We start from the raw sequence: 21440 nt of genomic DNA, 5'->3' as shown, positions 1-21440 counted from the left end.
TGGATAGATGGATGGATGGATAAATGGATGGAAAGATAGATGGATGGATGGATAAATGGATGGAAAGATAGATGGATGGATAGTTGTAAGGAAAAAAAGATGGATAGTTGGATGAATGGAAAGATGGAATTCATCTGATTTTCCTTTCCTTCTTCATCACTCCTGCATTTATTTTTTTCCCATTTCATATTTTTTACCTTTCTCCTTCATCCGCCCTTTCTTTCTCTTTCTCATTCTTTTACTCTTCATCTCCTTTTTCTACAGCAACTTCCTGTTTACCTTTTTTCTCTCCGTTTCTCGTTGAATCTTTTTCCAGCTCCTATTCATCTCCTTTTATTTCATCCGTTTCCTTCTCGTTCTTCTCCTTCACTCGTCCGCCTCCTCGTTCTCATCCGTCTTCATCATGTCCTCCTTCTCCACGTCCTCATCAGATCTTCTTCTTTTAACTTTGCTCTCCATTCTTCTCAGCGTTCCTTCATGAAAGGAAATGGAATCTCTTCTTCTGGTAAGTGCTGGTAACCGAAGCTCCTGCAGATATTCTCCGAACATCCTGGAGGAAGTTCACCTTTTGTCAGGCGTAACGTAGCCGTCCTGCCCAGAGGCACTTCAACACACACACAGAGTCGCACACGTGAAGACAACTTTGTGTCGCACACCATGGAGTTGATCAGCAACACCAGTGATGTGATGAAAATAAAGTTTTTGATCGACAGAAATGTTCAATCTTCAGTTCATTTTTTCCAGGATGAGTCAAATCTGAATGCTAAGCTAACATGCTGAGTCAAATAGGTATTTTATATATTCAAACATTTAGAAAATATATGTATTATTTTTGCTTTTATATGTCAGGATGTACTTGAAGTAGAAGAACGAGAAGATAATTTGAACCTATTTTGCGTTGATGAGTAAAAACATCCACAGTTGGATGTAGCTTAGCATTAGCTTTAGATTAGCAACAAATGCTAGTTCCTGTCAGTGTGAATTACAGTTAGATTTTATTAATTTACTCCATCATATAATTAACTTTTACACACTTAACTTACTTAATTACTTTTACCCTTTCAACACTTTCACTATTTTGATTCATTTAAAAAAAAAAGTTTTTCAAACACTGTCAAAAATGCTAACATGAAAAAAAAACGATTTTTATTTTCATTTTATTTATTAATTTTCATTATATTTGGGTGTGACCAGATTATTTTTAAGATACGAAAAACATATCTTCATGTAAATGTATACTTTATTTATACAAATGTATAATTTATTCACGTTAAAATGTATACATTTATTATCCTTTTGAGCTATTTTACATAAACAAAAACAACGTTTTTAATTAATTTAAACACAAATAAATTCAAACACACTTCTGAATGTCGGTGCCCATGACTTCTAAGCACAAAAAACAAACAAAATAATAATTCTCATCACGACTTTTAGCTACAAAAACCACTTTATTGAAAAAGCAGATCATCTACAGTTAAACGATACATCCCGATTTGAATACATTAAATAGCTTTAGACTTTTCATGTTTAGATAAATAAATCTAGTCTCTTTTCTTTAGAAGGAACCATCTAGTAAAATCAAGAAACACAAAAATACAAAAAATGTGTGTGAAAGTTGTCGAGATGTGCTTTTTTTTTCTTTCTTCAGAACTACGAGCAAAAAAAGTGATTTTCTGTCAGAAAATAAAATACTATTTTCTTTATGTACAGACAACATTCGCTGATACGTCGTCGAGTGTCGAACGAGGCCGACGTTTCATTTCCGTTACATTCATATCGAGGGTCGTCCGGTGGCTTCGCTCGTCCTCTCAGTAGTTTTTGTCTAAAACCCTCAGAGTTTTGTGTGTTTGCTTCGCTCACTGTGACTGCAAATCCAGATCCACAGGAATCTGAATCCATTGTTTACAAGCTCCCATTGATAGTAAAGGAAAACCATCTAAAAGTATATATTTTTAAAGTATATTTTTGGATATTTCCTCTCCAGATGAGACATTAGAAACTACATCAGTGACATCATAATATTGAATTCTTGAATTTTATTTAATTTTCAAATGTTGAAACTTTTTTTTATTGAACTGTTTTTTTAAGCATTTCATTCATTTATTGAATAATTAAATAAAACATTTTCCAATTTTGCTAGATTTTCGTTTAGTTTTTTTGGGCAATTTTATTTGTAAAAAATCAAACAAAAACATTTTTACATATAGAGTTTGATATCCTATTTCCAATAAGTGAAAAAGAAATGTTGTAAATTCAATATTTATTCAGTCGTAACTTTTCGAATTCAATATAAAAATGCTTGTATATTAGCTGCACCGTGATTGGCTGAAAGTCGGTTGGTAGCTCGGTACTCATTTGGTATTGTCTGGTGGCTCTATTTTACATTTTTATATTAAATTTAAAAGGCTGTTTATCATTAAATGTTGAATTTAGAAAAATATGTATTGACTTATTGAAATTAGAATATCAAATTCTAAAATTTAGTTTTTTGAAAATGTAAAATCTTTGAAAAACAATCCTTTCAATATAGAAGTCCATGAATTCAATTATTTAAAAATAATAATTAAATGCTTAAAACAACAATAAAATAATACAAAGTTTCAACATTTAATGTATAAAATTTAACAATTCAATATTCTGATGGCGCTGACATACTGCCATAGTTGACCCTCAACTGTAGCCATTAGCTCTAGAGAGTAACTATTTGACTTGAGATTAAGTTGAATATAGTCTGATTTGTTGTGTTTTGACACTGAATTTGAACTTTATCTTGAGCATTTTTGTGTTGAAACAAACACCAACAACACAAAAACACTCGTGTTCGCCATGGTCCCGCCACAGCTACACACTTGGAACACACACATTTTCACACTTCTTGTCCATCGGGAAGTTAAAAATGACACATATTCGCGGTAAGTAGGATCTTCAAGTGTCTCGCGACACAACAACGGAAAAGATCGGGAACTTCTCAGAAACCCGGATGCGAACCGGCAGCTCCGGGTTTTTCACGGACGTCCCCGAAAACAGCAGGAAAATAAAATAAAATGTTGAGGCGAGTGACTTTATGAAGACGACAACAACGACCAGTGTTTGAGTTTAAAAGATAATCGACTCTTAGATGAAGCTTGTCATGGTCTTCACTGTCTGACCACCAGATGAGATCAAGACCCAATTCTAGCCCTCGTGTCAAGGTCAAGGTCAAGAAATATCCCACTAAGAATTGGGAGAACCCCTTAAAAGTCAATTCATTTCAGTCAAATTAACAGATTTTCTTTTTACTCAGGATATTTTGGATAAAACTAGTAGTAAAACTTATTTTTTCTAATATCCTGATTCTTCTTCTTTTGTGTGAGATTTGTATTTCAGATCAAACGTTAGACTTGATTCTTCACATCCTTAGACTGGACAGAATATTTCGACTTTTTAGTTTTTTGTGGACATTGACGCAGTTGACATAGAACTAGAAAACAGTGGTGAGTGTCTCGAAATGTGGCTTAAACTGTACAAATGTATTCACCAAACATGCATTTTTATGCAACCTTGGGGTGAAATTGTAGTTTTTTATGCTTAAAATAGTAAAAAATTGTCTTTAAAATTTATTAAAAAGCACAAAAATAAACGGTTTCGCCAGATCTTTTCCGGAATTTGTTTTCATCCAACTTTTTCAAGTCAATCTAAAAAGCTTTTCTTTTTACATTTTCTATATTGACTTGTTATTTTCATATAGAGATCTTTATAAACACCTGACATTTTCTGAACAAAACAACGTGGTCTTGATGCTTTAAAGTCAAGTTAGATGACGAAATGGTCGAAGAGCAAAGGACGACACGGATCTGTCTTTTAGAAAAATGACTCAAAAATGTATTTTCATATTGGCCGTTGAACGGACGATTGTATTTTGGTTGATTATCTGAATCCACCAATCATTTTCAGACTCGTCACTCAACTGTTTAAGTTTCCGTACAAAGTCCAGCTCTTGCTCGCTTCTACTGTGCGTTATGCGAGAGCGCTCTCTGCTGCCACCTGCTGTACAATCGAGGCAAGGCGTCGAATTAAAAGGATAATAGATGTAGCGCATGGTTTTAACTTGGGTTTTAGTCTGATTATTGAATCAAAATTCAAAGGTAAAACTGCTGACCTCGCAACCTAACCTTGGGCTCACCTGGTGGTCAAAGAGTGTTTTTGAAAACTTCAACATTTCGTGTCAATAAAGTCGTGTCTCGCTGATATGACATGGAAATGGTTGAAATAAAACTAGTTCTATCAACGCGTGGAAATCGTCTGCAAGATACAAAATCATCTAAAAAAGTCGTCACATCAAGACTCTCTCTCGGCGTCTAAGACTTCTACGTGGAATGTCTTGTTCTGGCGAAGGGTCCGAACTTTCCTTACGTGGTCGTGGTGGTGGTTCTTTGCATAGCTGCGATGTAGGGTCTGCGCGGAGAGCTCGCTCTGAGGGCCCCGCAGGCCCACACTGGGTCCAGCCAGCACCAGGAATGTGGAAATGGGAAGATCTCCCCCTCGTGAATGAGCCGGGGGGCCGGGGGGCTCTGACGTCATCGGGGGCCTGTGGGCGAGCCGGCGTGTTGGCTTTCAGGCACACAAGGAATGGGTGGGGGTTGGGTGTTGAGGGGGGGGCGGGGTCACAGATGGAGGATGAGGGTAACCCTGGTTCCCAGCACCCGTCATGTCGTTCCCCTGCGAGCCGCCGCCTCTGCTGGTGATCACCAGGTCCTGGTCCTGCTCACAGCTCGGTCACGTGGAGAGGGTAGCTGGGCGGCGGCGGGTGAGCGGGCGAGCCCTGGGTCTGGAGCCGGTGGATGTGGCAGCCGTGGCAGAGGAGGTGGCCCTCCAGGGGGTAACAGCGGTGACCCTCCTCGTCGTTCAGCTGCAGGCAGCAGTCCTGGAACATCAAGGCTTTGGTCAGGTTGTCACTCAACACGAAAAACTTTTTATACTTTAGATACCACCGGATACCACCAGAGGGCGCCCCTTAAGGCAAGGGACATCGTTTTTTTCTTGATTTGATATTTTTTCTTGTTATAAATCTTTCAAAATTTTAAAAAGTGAGCCTCGTGTATCGAGTTATATCAATGCCATAATAACGAATGCTGTTTGTTTTATCAAAATTGAATGACGTCATCACATGATCATCTGTGTGTCGCGTGATTGGCTGAAAGTTTGATCAAGTAGCTCGGTACTCATTTGGTAACGTCTGGTGGCACAACTATACCAGCATTTTTTAATTGAATTTAAAAGACTAAGAATTAAAAAATAAATTGAGTTTGAAGATTAATTTGAATTAAAATATCAAACTAAAGGCAAAAATAGAACATTCAATATTTTTACTCAATCGTTCAAAAAATAAAAAAAAGCACATTTTTGAATTCAATTATTCAATAAAAACTAATTCCACCATCAATAAAGAAATGATTATAATCCGCTACTATTAAAAAACATTAAAAAAAATAATACAAAAGTTTCAACATAGAAAATGGTAAAATTCAAATCATTTTCTCTTTCTAAAGAAAACCTTTAAAAAAAAAAGGACGACCTGTACCTTCTCTAACACTGAGCCACATCAGAATCATGAGAAGAAAGTGGATGTTCGAGGCGCGTCATGAATCCTGGTTTAATGTCTTGACATTTCTGTCAAAATCCTGGATTGTGTATCTCAAGGTGACGAGATGAGAGCTCAATCGTTGAGCGCTCCGAGACCTCTGCCAAGCAGCTTGTTGTGATTTCTGACCAAATTTATTATATGTGGAATTATAAACTTTTTTAGTAGTTAAAGTGTCATAATTAGTCAAAATAAAAAATGTCTCAGGTGGTTTTTAGAAGTCACTTGCACAACAGTCTTCAGAGCGACGAAGGACTTTGGTCAACACTGAGGATTCTACAGGGATCCAGATGGTAATTTTTAACCAAGAATTTTATCATCTGTTGTCTAACGGTATGAGAAAATAATTATACACTTAATTATCGTGACGTTTTTTTCATGATGTTCAAAAAAAAAAAGTTTTGCCTTTAAATCAACTTCATTTACCAACTTTTTAATATGGTTTATATTTCAAAAACGTGTATACAACAAAATAATTAATTTTTTGTTTTAAAAGTTGTAATTAACTTGCAAATATTCACACGTTTTTTTTCATCTTTGTGTTGCAATTAAAGCTTTCATAACGTGCCTCGCAGTTAAAGTAACAATGAAATCCCGCGAGATCCAAGCGATGACTGAGGACGAGAGGATACAGTCGACTCCAGCAGCTTTTAAAGCTCATGTTTGGACATATTTTGGTTCAAAACAAATTAAATCAATTACGACTTCGTCAAGAGTCATGTGGTCTGTAGATTCTGCAACACCAGAGTCAAGTACTGGACAATACTACGAATTTGTTGTATATTTTTTGATACTCAATGAGAAAACTTTTGCTTCACAAAAGGCACAGGTCTCAGTAGTTAGCCTAGCCACAACTCGCTTCACGGTGACTCAACCTCGGAGGAATCTTCGGAGAGAAAACAAAGTCTTCTTCGAACAAGTGGTGCATTTACCACCTTGAGGGTGACTTCACTCTGGACTTCACCCTGGTCCGCCCACCTCCAGCAGGACCTCTGCTGACCCGCCGGCTTATATAACCGCTCTGTTGTCCCAGCGCTCGTGGCTACAGAAATACTGTCAAAGATTTCCGTGTCGAGAGGAAACATTGTTTGTCGATGAATTACCTGTCGGGGCGGAGATTTTTTTTTTCTCCTTACGTTTGATTTTTTCAAAGCTGGAATGTGCTGAGTCACTCGTTGATCTGTAACCTGGTGTTGGTTTTGACCTCGATGCACTTTTAACTTGTTATTTCACAAGAGACTCGAGGATGATTCACGTTGACTCACGGAAGAAAAGCTTCCAGTCATGTCAGATATTTAATAAGTCACTGGAGGTGAGAGACACGAGATTAAAACCAACGAAAGAACCTCATGATCCGACTGAACGTCGCAGAAATGATAGAAAAGTTAATTATAACAACGAAGTAGATATTATGTTCAGGGGGAATTAAAGGGTGAATACAGGCCGGGGATAATAACGATCTTTTTCCATCTCTAAAAATGTTTTGTTTTTTTTCGATCAACTGAATATTGTTTGATTAAAGTTGAAAAATTGTTTTATTATCATTGAAAATAGTTTGATTATAGTTGAAAATAGTTTGATTTTATTTGAAAATAGTTTGATTAAAGCTAAAAAATTGTTTCATTACAGTTGAAAATTGTTGGATTATAGTTGGAAATTGCTTGATTAAAGTTAAAAATTGTTTGATTATAGTTGAAAATGGTTTGATTTTATTTGAAAATAGTTTGATTATGGTTGGAAATTGTTTGATTATAGTTGAAAATTGTTTGATTACAGTTGAAAATAGTTTGATTATAGTTGAAAATAGTTGAAAATTGTTTGATTATAGTTGAAAATAATTTGATTATAGTTGAAAATTGTTGAAAATTGTTTGATTATAGTTGAAAATAATTTGATTATAGTTGAAAATAGTTTGATTATAGTTGAAAATTGTTTGATTAAAGTTGAAAATTGTTTGATTATAGTTGAAAATAATTTGATTATAGTTGAAAATAGTTTGATTAAAGTTGAAAATAGTTTGATTAAAGTTGAAAATTGTTTGATTATAGTTGAAAATTGTTGAAAATAGTTTGATTAAAGTTGAATATAGTTTGATTATAGTTGAAAATAGTTGAAAATAGTTTGATTATAGTTGAAAATAATTTGATTATAGTTGAAAATAGTTTGATTAAAGTTAAAAAATAGTTTGATTTTAGTTGAAAATTGTTTGATTACAGTTGAAAATAGTTTGATTATAGTTGAAAATAGTTGAAAATAGTTTGATTACAGTTGAAAATAGTTTGATTACAGTTGAAAATAGTTTGATTATAGTTGAAAATAGTTGAAAATAGTTGAAAATAGTTTGATTACAGTTGAAAATTGTTTTATTAAAGTTGAATTGTTATATTACAGTTGAGTTTTGCATGGATTACATATGAATATATATATATATATATATATATATATATACAGTATATATATAAAACTTAATATTTTGCACTATAGTTGAAGTTTCTGATCATAGTTTCAAAACAAAGATCTTTAAGGTAAATTCTAAGTTAAACCTGTGTTTCTCCATGTTCGATTTGTCAAAAGAAATGATCTAACATGTGAACTTTTCCTCCAAAACCTGCAGCTGATCTACTATTATAAATATCAATATCCGACGACAGAACATGATGGTCTGGAGTCATCGATGGAGACTCACCTCACAGTGGTAACACTCCACATGGTAATCTTTGTCCATGGAAACAACCCGTATCGTTTCCTCCGAGCCCTGAAGACACGAGCAGAGCTGGACGTTAACCATTAAAGTGATGGTCTGATGAGCAACAGGTCACAGGTCTGATCCCCACAGCTGTCATGTGTTCTGAGCCTAAACCCCCCAAATCCTCCGAAAACTCTGCACTGGACTAAATTAGTGAATCAAGAAACTTCCCTCGTTTCTTTTTGTTTAAGACGATTCATTAACAACGGTATGAAAGGTTTTATTTATATTTTATTTGATTATTTTAATCTTAATCTTTACATCGGTTTCAGTGAATTTGTATGTAATCCAACCATTTTCAAATTTAGTTAAACTTATCAAAGAGATTAAAAAGAAGCAGAGAGAAGAAAAGTTCTGGATATTTCTGCCTCTTCTTCACTCCTTTCTACTTCACTGAACTTAATTATATTTACGTTATACTTAAATGTATGTCTATGTAGTATTAATATATTGCGTAATAATAACATATTTCATGAAATTAGGGAAATAATGCTGTGTAATGTACATTAAAGAAAACGCAGCAATAATAAAAGTAACAACTGTTTTGCTATCAGAATATATCTAAACAAATTGTATTACCAAATTCAATTATCTTATGGTTTTTATTACTTACTTTCCCATTTTTATATTTTTTTATAGCCAGATATTACCATAGAACTTGTAAATATGCAATTAAATTATATTTTGAAACAATAAAATGAAAAAACAAGGACCTTTTCTTTCATTTGTAAACAATTGCACATGTAGTTTGTGGCAAAGGCGCAAAGGATCAGCCACAACATTGCAGTTACACTGCTGTGACACTGGGGGGAGCCAGAAACAATGTAATAAACCCTACATAGTGCTGCTTTAAATCTTCTTATTATTCAGATACTGTCTTTTGGTTTGACGGTCTCTAGCAACAGAATCAGTACATTGTGTGAAAAAAGGAGTAGGTATCTCCTCACCTGGGCAGGAAGGATCGGCTGGTTGCAGGAGGCACATTTGGGCGCAAAGACACTGTCAAAGACCAAAGAACAAAATGAAAACCCGGACTTGAACGACGACTCCACGTCGACCCAGATCTGCTCACGTGTGATAATCTTTGACACAGTAGATGTTGTTCTCCACGTCCACGGTGAAGGGGACGCCGTCCAGGCCTTCTTTACAAACCACGCAGCGGAAGCAGCCCGGATGGTAGGACTTCCCCAGAGCCTGGAGGATCTGAGGACCACATCAGGGTTGAAGAGTTGATGGAAGATGATTCAACTATGTTGATATTTAAAGTAAAAAACATCTGCTTCGTTGACGGTAAAAAGTAAATGAGGACTAGGAAGGGTTGAGTGAAGAGTTTTAAAGATCGGATAAATGTGAGTTCTTCTACTAGAGCGGGTCAGAATTCTCGCTGCAGAGTTTTGTATTAACTTCAGGCGAGACAGATCCTTCTTGTTTAGACACAACATCAATTTAAATGTATAACATATGATTTATATTAATAGTTAACGTTTGATTTTTTAAATATTTGTTTTGTAGATTTTTAAAGAAAATATTCAAATGAAACAACCATCCAAGATAATAATATTAAAGGTAAATATAAATTGATAAGATGAATCTTTGAGCTGTCGTACCATCTCCATGATGAGGTGTCCACACACGAAACACTTCTCTGCCGTCTGCTGGAACCCCGAGTACTGAGGACGACAAAAACACAGTCAAACACCCAGTGATTTGTCATTCAATGTGTGCGAAGAAGAAAATGTGTTTTACTCAGAATGAATGACCTATAGGGGGAGCTAGTGTGTGTCCAAGAACTCAGGTTTTTAAAGGATATGAGCTGAGCCAGAAGACTAATCAAACAATTTTCAATTATAATAAAATCAATTTTCAACTATAATCAAACAATTTTCAACTATAATCAAACAATTTTCAAGTAAAATGAAATTATTTTATACTGTAGTCAATTTTCAACAATCATCCTCTTATAATACGTCATAAATCTTGAACAAACTTGACATAAATGATTACAAACAATCCAAACTTTGACTACAGATAGTTTCAAAGATAAACCTTCAGCAGAATATGTCATATTATTAATAGATTCACAAACAAAAAGACGCCAAAACACCAAGTTATTGATCCATTGAATCTTCCTCTCACAACATCGTTTCCTAGGGTCCTCAACTGTCAGTCAAAGATGATGAAAGTCACTTCCTTACTTTGGCCCATTTTTCACAAGATTTATTTTTTCTTCATCTTGTAAAAAGGGGCGGGGCTTCACCAAAGGTGTGTCCTCTGAGGTAACTCAAAGAACATCTACAGGCTCTTAGAAGCTCCAGTAAAGAGGAATTATGAGCCGAACCGTCTGACGCTCTCTGGGGTCACGACCTGATGACACACTGAGGCCGGCAGGTGGAGGTGCTGTGATGTCCAGTCTGCCCCCCCCCCACTCACAGATCTGCCATCTGTCAACCCCCCCAACCCAACATCACCCGAGGGGTGACAGGCCAGTCGGATCGACTTGAGCCAGGAGGGGCCAGATTAGTGTCGGCCCCCCCGTCTGACCTCTTATCATTAGTCCAATTACTGAGACGCTGATGGAGAATAATGTACGTCCGGACAAAGACGGATCTTCTTCACACTGTTTGAAAGAAATCAAGACGCTGTCAATCATTCCGAGATATTAATGACAGGCAGACGGATCTTCATTGCAGGACACAGTCGTCGACATGTTGGGGGGGTCAGTACAAATCGGAGGCTAATTGTGGTTTGTCTGTTGTGAGCGTGACTGTGGCGTGAGTCACGCCGTCAGGAGGTACTTACCAGGAAGTCTTCCTCGCAGTAGACTTTGCCGTTGACGTTGTAGAAGGCCTTCCCTCGGAGTCGCCGTCCTGAGAGGAACACAGGAGAGGTTTCAGAAACACTGCTGCGTCAGGGACCAGGTCCTTTATCGAGTCCAACACAACTTTTTGCTGAATCTGCTATAATGACCTCCAGTTGTTGTTTTTTAATTCAGCTCGTTCCCGAAATGCAGGCTATGTTCTATCTCTCTTTTATCTCTTCCACTCTTTATTCTATTCCTCTTTTTCAGGCCTTTTTCCCCATTCACTTGAATGGGAAAAATCTTCATCAACTCTTTCCACTTTGACCTTCAGGTACTTTCATCTACTCACACCTAGAAAATGTATTTAACTTTAATAACACTTTTGTCTACTTACTACTACTAATACTACTACCTATACTTATACTTATACTACTACTTATACTACTTCTACTCCCACTACAACTTCTACTATTACTTCTACTACTAATTATTCTATTACTAATTTTACTTCTACTACTAATTATTCTACTACTTCTACCAATAATTCTACTTCTACTTCTACTACTTCTACTACTAATTATACTACTTCTTCTACTCCCACTACTACTACAACTACTTATTCTACTACTTATTTTACTCACACTTCCACGACTTCTACTACTTATTGTTCTCCCACTACTTCTTCTTCTAATTCTCATACTACTACTTCTTATTCTACTTCAACAACTACTAATTCTGTTACTACTTATTCTACTCTTACTGATACTTTTACTACTGATTCTACTTCTATTTCTACTAATTCTTCTTCTTCCACTAGTTCTACTACTAATTCTTATACTACTTCTACTTCTTATTCTACTTCTGCTACTTAAACTACTACTAATTCTTCTTCACTCACTACTTCTACTATTAATTCTTATACTACTTCTACTTTTTATTCTACTTCTCCTAATTCTACTACTATTTTTACTACTTTTTCTACTCGCACTACTACTACTGCTACTATAATCAAAAACTTTTCAACTGTAATCAAACGATTTAACTATAATTAAACAATTTTAACAAAAATTAAACTATATTAAACTTTAATCAACTATCTTACTCTTATATTACATCATAAATCTTGAACACAAATGATGACAAACAATCACAACTTCTTCAATATCGTCTCATTAATTCATTATAACGTCTCCTAATATACTATGCATGAGATCTTCATAGAAACTTTTTATTTCAGATACAGTTTCACAAGCAAAGCTTAAAATATCTCAGCAATGATTTGGACCAGACGTTGTTGTCTCCTTGAAAATATGAATATTTGATGTGTATTTATCCAGTTTTCAGCTTCATTTCCAACATGTATTCATATAACAGACACATAACAAGGTTGTAGAAGAAGTAGAGCCGGCAGATCAAATGATGATTCTTAATATGTCTCTGACTAATCTTCCGTCTCTGATTCAATCAGTGACCAGTTGGACTGATTCCTCATCACACATTCAGTTGAAGAAAAGAACTCTCAGGTTGTCATGGCAACATGTTAAGAAAAGAGTAGACGTCTCATGAGTATCTAGATAAAACACATATTGTCATCATACCTTTGCCTGAGTTCTAAACTGAACATTATCTTCTTGTATTGATGGAATAAAAAAAAGCTTCTTTCACGACTCGTCTGTTCGTCGTATCATCACCAGAGAGAAGATCTTAAAATAGAACTTCTTCAAACACACCAGGATCAATGAAACACCAAAGAGATGCTTCTCAGAGACTTTGTAGGAAAATGTAACTCATTTTTCTGAAGGCATATCATTAGTATCTTGTGTTTTTGACCAATCTGGTCTGACGCTACACAACCCATCACACAAGTGCACTCACACACAACCCATCACACAAGTGCACTCACACACAACCCAACACACAAGTGCACTCAAACACAACCCAACACACAAGTGCACTCACACACAACCCAACACACAAGTGCACTCAAACACAACCCAACACACAAGTGCACTCACACACAACCCAACACACAAGTGCACTCACACACAACCCAACACACAAGTGCACTCACACACAACCCAACACACAAGTGCACTCAAACACAACCCAACATACAAGTGCACTCAAACACAACGCCTACATTTTTTATTCTTATGATTACATTTCTGACAGTAATATTTTGGGGGTAAATTCTAAGTAATAGTTAAAATACTCTTCAAGGTGAACATTTTCAACTATAATCAAACAATTTTCAACTATAATCAAACAACTGTCAGTAATATTTTTGGGTCAAATTTTCAATAGTTCAAACGAAAAAAAATGAAATCAAAACGAAGGATAAATAAAGTTTCATTTAATTTCCGTCTGGTTACGTTGGTTTATTTAAAGTGTATTTGATATGTAATGTATCACATTCTGCTGTCTTTGTTGTTTAACGATCAGATTTGCCTCAACAAGCTGCAGACAGGAATGATTAAGTCACTTGTCAGTCTTCACTGTTACGAAAGATGATTGATCATCAACTCAGTGGGAGGAACTCATTACCGCACCCATCGCACTGACGGTGCCAACAACACTCACAGAAGCACTTCTACACACTGCTATATGATCGGTCGCTTCAATACTGTATTCAAAACTACACCTCTATGTTGTCATTTTAAACGTGATCAATAGCTCTGATTGGCTGGCTGGGCGGCAAAGCATTACGGGAGCCGTTCAGGTTACAATTACAAACTTTTTTTATAATTTAACGAAACCAGGACAAGACGTCATGAGACGATGAAGATGTAACGCAAAATGGACGACTTGTAATAAACATACATCCTGGGTATTAGATTGTATCATCTTGTTCTCTCTCTTTATTTCTCTTTGTTCTTATTTTATTTTGATTAATTTTTTATGAAAAATTGCTGTATTTGCTGTGGCTATTGGAAAAAAACAATTCCCCGAAGGAGACCTCCTGAAGGATCAATAAAGTTTTTTTTACCTTACCTTATATATATAAATATAGATCTATAGATTAAAGGGCTGATGGGCAACGTTTTTATTGGATGCCCACTACAGTTCAAAAAGGTAAAAAACGGTTAAAAACTGCGCTGCTGAACATAGCATGGACTAGACGTGTTTTTTGGAGCTCCACAGAACGAATATATAAAAGTTATTTTCTCAGCACACTTTTTGGACAATATTTGAATTTTACCTTTGCTAAGCCATATACCTAAAAACTGTTACTTTTGAACCGTTGCTGATATGGACCTTGAAATCATGACAAATTGATTTTACAATTGATGTTTTTCAATTGTAAAAAAAACACTATTTTTGTCCAAAAAAAATGTCATTTTAATTAAAGGTTTTTTATTTGACGTTTTTTTCTTCTGTAAAACAAACACATTTTGACCAAAAACTTTGTTTTGGTTGTTCTGTTCTTTAAAAAAAATCTGTATTTCTATAATTTTCACAAAATAAATCTGCTCTTCAAATGTGTTTTTATTCTAATGTACTTAATATAAAGAACTTTATATGTTTTTTGAGACTTTCCCACGAGTGTTTTTATTAATATGAAGCGATGGCAGTAAATATTCAAGCACACACACTCTTTGTTGCGACGCTCACGCCCACACAAACGGCCGCGGCGCTCCAGGAATGCCGTCGACACAATGGCTTCGGACTTTTGAGACCCTCAGACACGAATTAGCATTCGAAGCTGCAAAAAAAAAAAAAAAAGAATTTGCAAAAAAACTGGCACCGTTGGCGGGACACGCAGAAAAACGTCTCGGCTCGGACCGGACTTGAGATCACGCAGCAGAGTGTGCGTCAGTGTGTTGGGGGGGTGAGGTGTTGTGTGCTCGGGGAGGTGGACACACAAAAGGCCTCAGCGTTGATGACTGTGCTGCCAGGGGAGCAGGTCCACTGAGCAAACGGGGACATTCTTTCTGCCTGAGGTCACTCGCTGGTCCCATTCAACCCCCCACACCCCCCCATCAGACCCTCTGCACCTCACCGACACCCGCTTCCCTCGCCCAATTCAGAAGGGGGAGGGCCTTCATCTCGGCTGTGGCCTTTTGTCAGCAGAAGTCCAGAACTCTTGTGACAAAACAACCTGTTTTACTCTGAAACTCACGTTCTTATCGTGAATTCTGTTTCCTTTTTTGGTTACGAGTTCTGTTGCTTTGAGTTACTAACACGATGTGACTTAAATATCTTTAGGATATAATCAAATTATTCAAGTATAAAGATGTGTGTATATATATGTAGATAGAATAAGTAGTAGTAGAATAAGTAGTAGTAGAATAAGTAGTAGTAGTGAGATTAGAAGATGTAGTAGAGTTTGTAGTAGAAGTAGTAGTAGATTTAGAAGTAGAAGTAGAATAAGAAGTAGAAGTAGAAGTAGAAGTGATAGTAGTAGTAGAATAAGTAGTAGAAGTAGTACAAGAATTAGTAGCAGAAGTAGAAGTAGTATAATAATAAGTAGTAGATGTAGAAGTGGTAGTAGTAGTAAAATACGTAGTAGAAGTAGTACAATAATTAGTAGCAGAAGTAGAATAAGAAGTAGGAGTAGTATAATAATAAGTAGTAGATGTAGACGTGGTAGTAGCTGTAGAATAAGAAGTAGAAGTAGTATAATAATAAGTAGTAGATGTAGAAGTGATAGTAGTAGTAAAATACGTAGTAGAAGTAGTAGAAGAATTAGTAGCAGAAGTAGAATAAGAAGTAGTATAATAATAAGTAGTAGATGTAGACGTGGTAGTAGTAGTAGAATAAGAAGTAGAAGTAGTAGAATAAGAAGTAGTAGATGTAGAAGTGCTAGTAGTAGTAGAATAAGAAGTAGAAGTAGTATAAGAATAAGTAGTAGAAGTAGAAGTGGTAGAAGTAGAATAATAATTTGTAGTACAAGAAGTCATAGAATTAGAAGTAGAAGTAGAGATATACCCTTAGATTACATTTTTTTTTAATGTTTTCGATTTCATTTGCATCATGTCGTGGTTCTGTGTTTTATGTTGACAGGATGGTTCAGGCAGGAAATGAATGATCGAACAAAATAAAACTATTTCTTGCAGACATTAGATCACTTTTCATTCAAAAATATGACTTCATAACAAACACAAACCTTCCTTTATGATGTTCTCACTACATTTAGTCACGACACAACAATTTAATCCAAGCATCTTCCAAACACTAAATCAGCTGTTTTGATTGACAGCTGGCTGATCCACTGAAATATGTTAGTGCTCCGACTCGATGGGCGGAGCTTATGACAAGGAAAACGACCCATTGGTTCATTTTCTAACTCTAAAACATGTTTTCTTTGACCGTGTAGTGTCTATAAAGTTGTAAATATCTACTTATGTTAATAGAATAAAATGCTAAAGTCAATGGTCAACAGATAAAAAAGTTATATTTAACAAAAATGATTATGTGACTGAGTCTCAACACTCTCTGGGGCGACTTGATTGACGAGCGACACCTTTATCTGATGGTCAATGGATTTGTCGCGAGTGAGTTTTTCTTCAGAAACATGTCAAAGTTTAAGTTTTGAACACGTGTGTGTGATGAAACAAAACGAAGCATGTTTGGTTAACACGTCTCATGGTACAAAAAAATCGTCTTCCTGACGTGAGTAACAATCGAGCGAAAACAGTCTTTGAACGTCAGAGACGAGACGCCGATGTTCTCTTCTCTCTCCTGCTGGCGTTCTGATCGCAGCCGTTATTTTTGGTACATTTGTTAGATACAGCCTTTTTTTTTTGTATCGATGCTCTCGTTTTAAATGTTGCTGTTGCCATGGAAATATGGCTCGCCGGAGCAACACAGATGCTGGAAAACACAGATTTTTGACTGGAAAACATTGAAATAACATCTGAACCCGTGGACGGTGCTTCTGTCTGTACATCACGATGAAGCGTTTCATCTTTCAGTTGTGTTAGACAAAAACATCGACACACACACCAGACACACACACACACGCACACTCACAGTATTAATCTGCTGACTCATCTATCAACTCTCCTGCAGCCTCACAAACACATTTGATGTCGTCCTCTAAACCGAGGATATCTAATTTAAGTCAATTCACAACTTTATCGACACTACACAGTCACAGAAAACAATTTCCACAGGTAAGAAAATGAACCAATGGGCAGCTTTCTCTGTCATAAGAGTCTGAGCACTAAGATGTTTCATTGGATCAGCCGGCTGTCAATCAAAACAGCTGATTCGGTGAAGATTGCTTCATCAAACTCATGAAATGTTGTGAAGAAATAAAGTTAAAGGTTATAAAGAAATGTTATGAAGCACATATATTGTTTTCCCTGGATTTTGATTTTTCAAAATAAGTGTTAAATAAATAAATTAATCATCAGAAACATTGAATAGTCGTACTTAAAAATTTCAAATGTTGAGATTTTTTATTAAAAAAAAAAAACAAAAAAACAATTCACTCACTTGCATAATCAATTCATAAATGTGTCACACACTGAGCTACTTGATGCTTCTATGTTATCATGTGATCGCCTATGCGTCGCGTGATTGGCTGAAAGTTTGATCAAGTAGCTCGGTGCTCGTCTGGTACTGTCTGTTGGCTCAACTATACCAACATTTGTATGTTGAATTCAAATAGCTATGATTTGAAAATTGTTGTATTCTAATCGTTTATTTTTGAATTATTGGAATAAGAGAATAAAACTTGATGTGTAAAAAAAAAATGCATTCATTTAGAAAATGTTCACATTTTTACAATCAACTACTATTCAAAAATGAATGCTACCTTTAAATATAGAAATTATTGAATTTAATTATTGAAAAAATAATCCAAAATGCTTAAAACATTTCAACAAAAATACACAAAGGGTCAACAGTTGAAATGTTCTGATCTCAACTTCCTGATTCAAACGGTTTTAACGCATGTACCCATCATTGACTTCACTTTTCCCAAAACCAACTTCCTCTTTACCCTCGAGTTACGACACAGAAAAAAAGAGAAGTTTAAAAAAAACAAGAACTTCAAAGTTGATTGCGGCAGTAAATACTCAGCGATGTCTGCAATTATTTCATCATGTCACTCACCATCACGTCTTCACGCAGCAGAACAAACCAACCGTCCACCACATGCAAGTCGCTCTGAACAAAACGTGGTTTTCGTCTCCATTTAGTCTTTCAGCTTCTGCGTGTCGTGACGAGCTTTATTTCTACGTTTTATCGGAAGCCATTAGTGGGTCTCTGTGTTGTCGTTCCCCCTCCTCCGAGCTCAGACTTTTGAACTCTGCACAGATGCGGTGAATGCGCTCGCCACAAGGAATGTCCGAATGTATTTTTAAAACTGGAGGAGAGTTTCTGGTCCGATGGTCGCAGTAGAAGTCGGAGGGTAGAAAACAAGAAGTGTCTTATCTAATCAACTTCAGTATCTCTCAAGAGGGACAAGTTTCATCACTAGTTGCGCAGTCGTCCTGTCAGGCCTGATCTGATCTCATGACTATCACACGTTTAACAAGAACACATGAAGGTAGTACAGATACTTATGATACAAACACACATCAGACCAGTGTTTTGTGTTGAAATTAAACATCCAGCCTCTAGATGGCAGGAGTCAACACATGCTCCAGATTAAGGAACATCCCGCAAAATCCCAGCAATGACTGGGGATGAGAGGATACAGTCGACTCCAGCAGCTTTTAAAGCTGGACATATTTTAAAACAAATGAAATCAGTTACGACTTCGTCAAGAGTCATGTGGTCTGTAAATTCTGCAACACCAGAGTCAAGTACTCAAGGTACTACAAATATATACTTGTTCCTACAGTATCGCAATCGCTGTATCGTGATACGTATCGTATCGTCAGATTCTTGCCGACACTAGACACTAGTTTCGATAGAATTAAAAGATTGTTTTTTTATATTGGCTCTTAGCATTAGCATTAGCATTGTTGTACATTTATTCTTGGTTAAATAAACATTTTTATTTACCTTGTAGAAAAAAACTTAACTTCCCCTTTCTTTAATTTAAATAGATTTATTTTTGTTTTAATTTTTTTTATTGAAATTGTTTTAATAACCATATTATTTTTGATGACACAATATACTTTTAATACTTATTTAATTTAGTTGAATTTAAATTACTGGTGTAAAAAAATAAATGAAAATTATATATTGTTTTTTCTTTCAGCTGATATTTTTTTAAATGTCCTTTTTTAACATTAGCTTTTATAATATATGTTTTAAATATATTTTTCTGTTGACCTTTTATTCTGTTAAATAAATATAAAAGTATATTTACAACGTCAAACGTACAAACTATATTTGTGAAGGTCCTGCTGATTGAACCGGACGACCTTTGATGCCTGATAACGAAACGTAACTGAATGCAAATGTTCTCTTAGAGGTTTGTTCCGGGAACGGAAGCGTAATCTCACCAGATCATCGACTTTGATGTGGTTTTCTGGAACTTCTGCAGGAGGAGACGCAACATTCTCAGCAGATGAACGAGCGTCTCTCCAAGAGCCACAGATGCTCAACATGACCAGAGACCGGACCTCTGTGTGGGTCAAGAGTGTGAGTCACGGCGACACAAGATAAACCTCCACAACAACCCTCCATAGGTCTGGTCCACGTATCAGAACTTGTTTACTCTGGTCCAACACACAGTTGGATTCTGGGTAATATGTATTTAACAGTTGCAAAATTGTATTTTTTGTATCTTCTAGTTTTAAGTTCAGGCGAGTTCACTCCTGTGAGTTTGTGTAGGTGGAAGATAAAAAATGGTGGTTAAATTTACAATGAACACAAATATATACCCCAACAGAGAGAAACACAAATATATACACACCACCCTAACACACAGTAACACAAATATATACACACCACACCAACAGAGAGAAACACAAATATATACACACCATCCAAACACACAGTAACACAAATATATATACACCATCCCAACAGAGAGAAACACAAATATATACACATCACCCCAACAGAGAGAAACACAAATATATACACACCATCCCAACACACAGTAACACAAATACATACACACCACTCCAACACACAGTAACACAAATATATACACATCACCCCAACACACAGTAACACATATATATACTGTACACACCACCCTAACACACAGTAACACAAATATATACACACCATCCAAACACACAGTAACACAAATATATACACACCACCCCAACAGAGAGAAACACAAATATATACACACCACCCCAACAGAGAGAAACACAAATATATACACACCACCCCAACAGAGAGAAACACAAATATATACACACCATCCAAACACACAGTAACACAAATATATACACACCACCCCAACAGAGAGAAACACAAATATATACACACCACCCCAACAGACAGAAACACAAATATATTCACACCACCCTAGAACACAGAAACCCAAATACATACACACCACCCTAAAACACAGAAACATTAATAAGTAAACACCACCCCCAGACACAGAAGCATAAAATACATATACACCACTTCAAGACACATAAACACAAATATATACACACCATCCCAGCATACAGAAACAGAAATTATACACACCACCCAAACACCCAAATATATACACACCATCCCAACAGACAGAAACACAAATATATACACACCATCCCAACAGACAGAAACATAAATATATACACACCATCCCAACAGACAGAAACATAAATATATACACACCATCCCAACAGACAGAAACACAAATATATACACACCATCCCAACAGACAGAAACATAAATATATACACACCATCCCAACAGACAGAAACATAAATATATACACACCATCCCAGCATACAGAAACAGAAATTATACACACCACCCAAACACCCACATATATACACACCATCCCAACAGACAGAAACATAAATATATACACACCATCCCAGCATACAGAAACAGAAATTATACACACCACCCAAACACCCACATATATACACACCATCCCAACAGACAGAAACATAAATATATACACACCATCCCAACAGACAGAAACAGAAATTATACACACCACCCAAACACCCACATATATACACACCATCCCAACAGACAGAAACATAAATATATACACACCATCCCAGCATACAGAAACAGAAATTATACACACCACCCAAACACCCACATATATACACACCATCCCAACAGACAGAAACATAAATATATACACACCATCCCAACAGACAGAAACATAAATATATACACACCATCCCAACAGACAGAAACACAAATATATACACACCATCCCAACAGACAGAAACATA

General features: G+C 36.0%; 1 protein-coding gene across 2 annotated transcripts in view; it reads right to left on the bottom strand.

Annotated features, from left to right (window-relative positions):
• Positions 1 to 1396: 1396 nt before the first annotated feature.
• Positions 1397 to 21440, bottom strand: part of wtip (WT1 interacting protein) — a 36696-nt gene continuing 16652 nt past the window's right edge. For both annotated transcript variants that reach the window (XM_087793559.1, XM_087793560.1), the window contains 6 exons: positions 11169 to 11236; positions 9977 to 10039; positions 9442 to 9572; positions 9317 to 9368; positions 8310 to 8378; positions 1397 to 4906 (listed from right to left, as the gene is read on the bottom strand). In XM_087793559.1, coding sequence (XP_087649685.1) covers positions 4748 to 4906; positions 8310 to 8378; positions 9317 to 9368; positions 9442 to 9572; positions 9977 to 10039; positions 11169 to 11236 — 542 coding nt within the window. In that variant the 3' untranslated portion in view covers positions 1397 to 4747. The remainder of the gene's footprint in view (positions 4907 to 8309; positions 8379 to 9316; positions 9369 to 9441; positions 9573 to 9976; positions 10040 to 11168; positions 11237 to 21440) is intronic.

This window comes from Callionymus lyra, chromosome 6, assembly GCF_982586985.1.
Source record: "Callionymus lyra chromosome 6, fCalLyr1.hap1.1, whole genome shotgun sequence".
NCBI lineage: Eukaryota > Metazoa > Chordata > Actinopteri > Syngnathiformes > Callionymidae > Callionymus > Callionymus lyra.
Note: the sequence above shows the minus strand (reverse complement) of the source record. Positions and strands in the feature narration are given on the sequence as shown.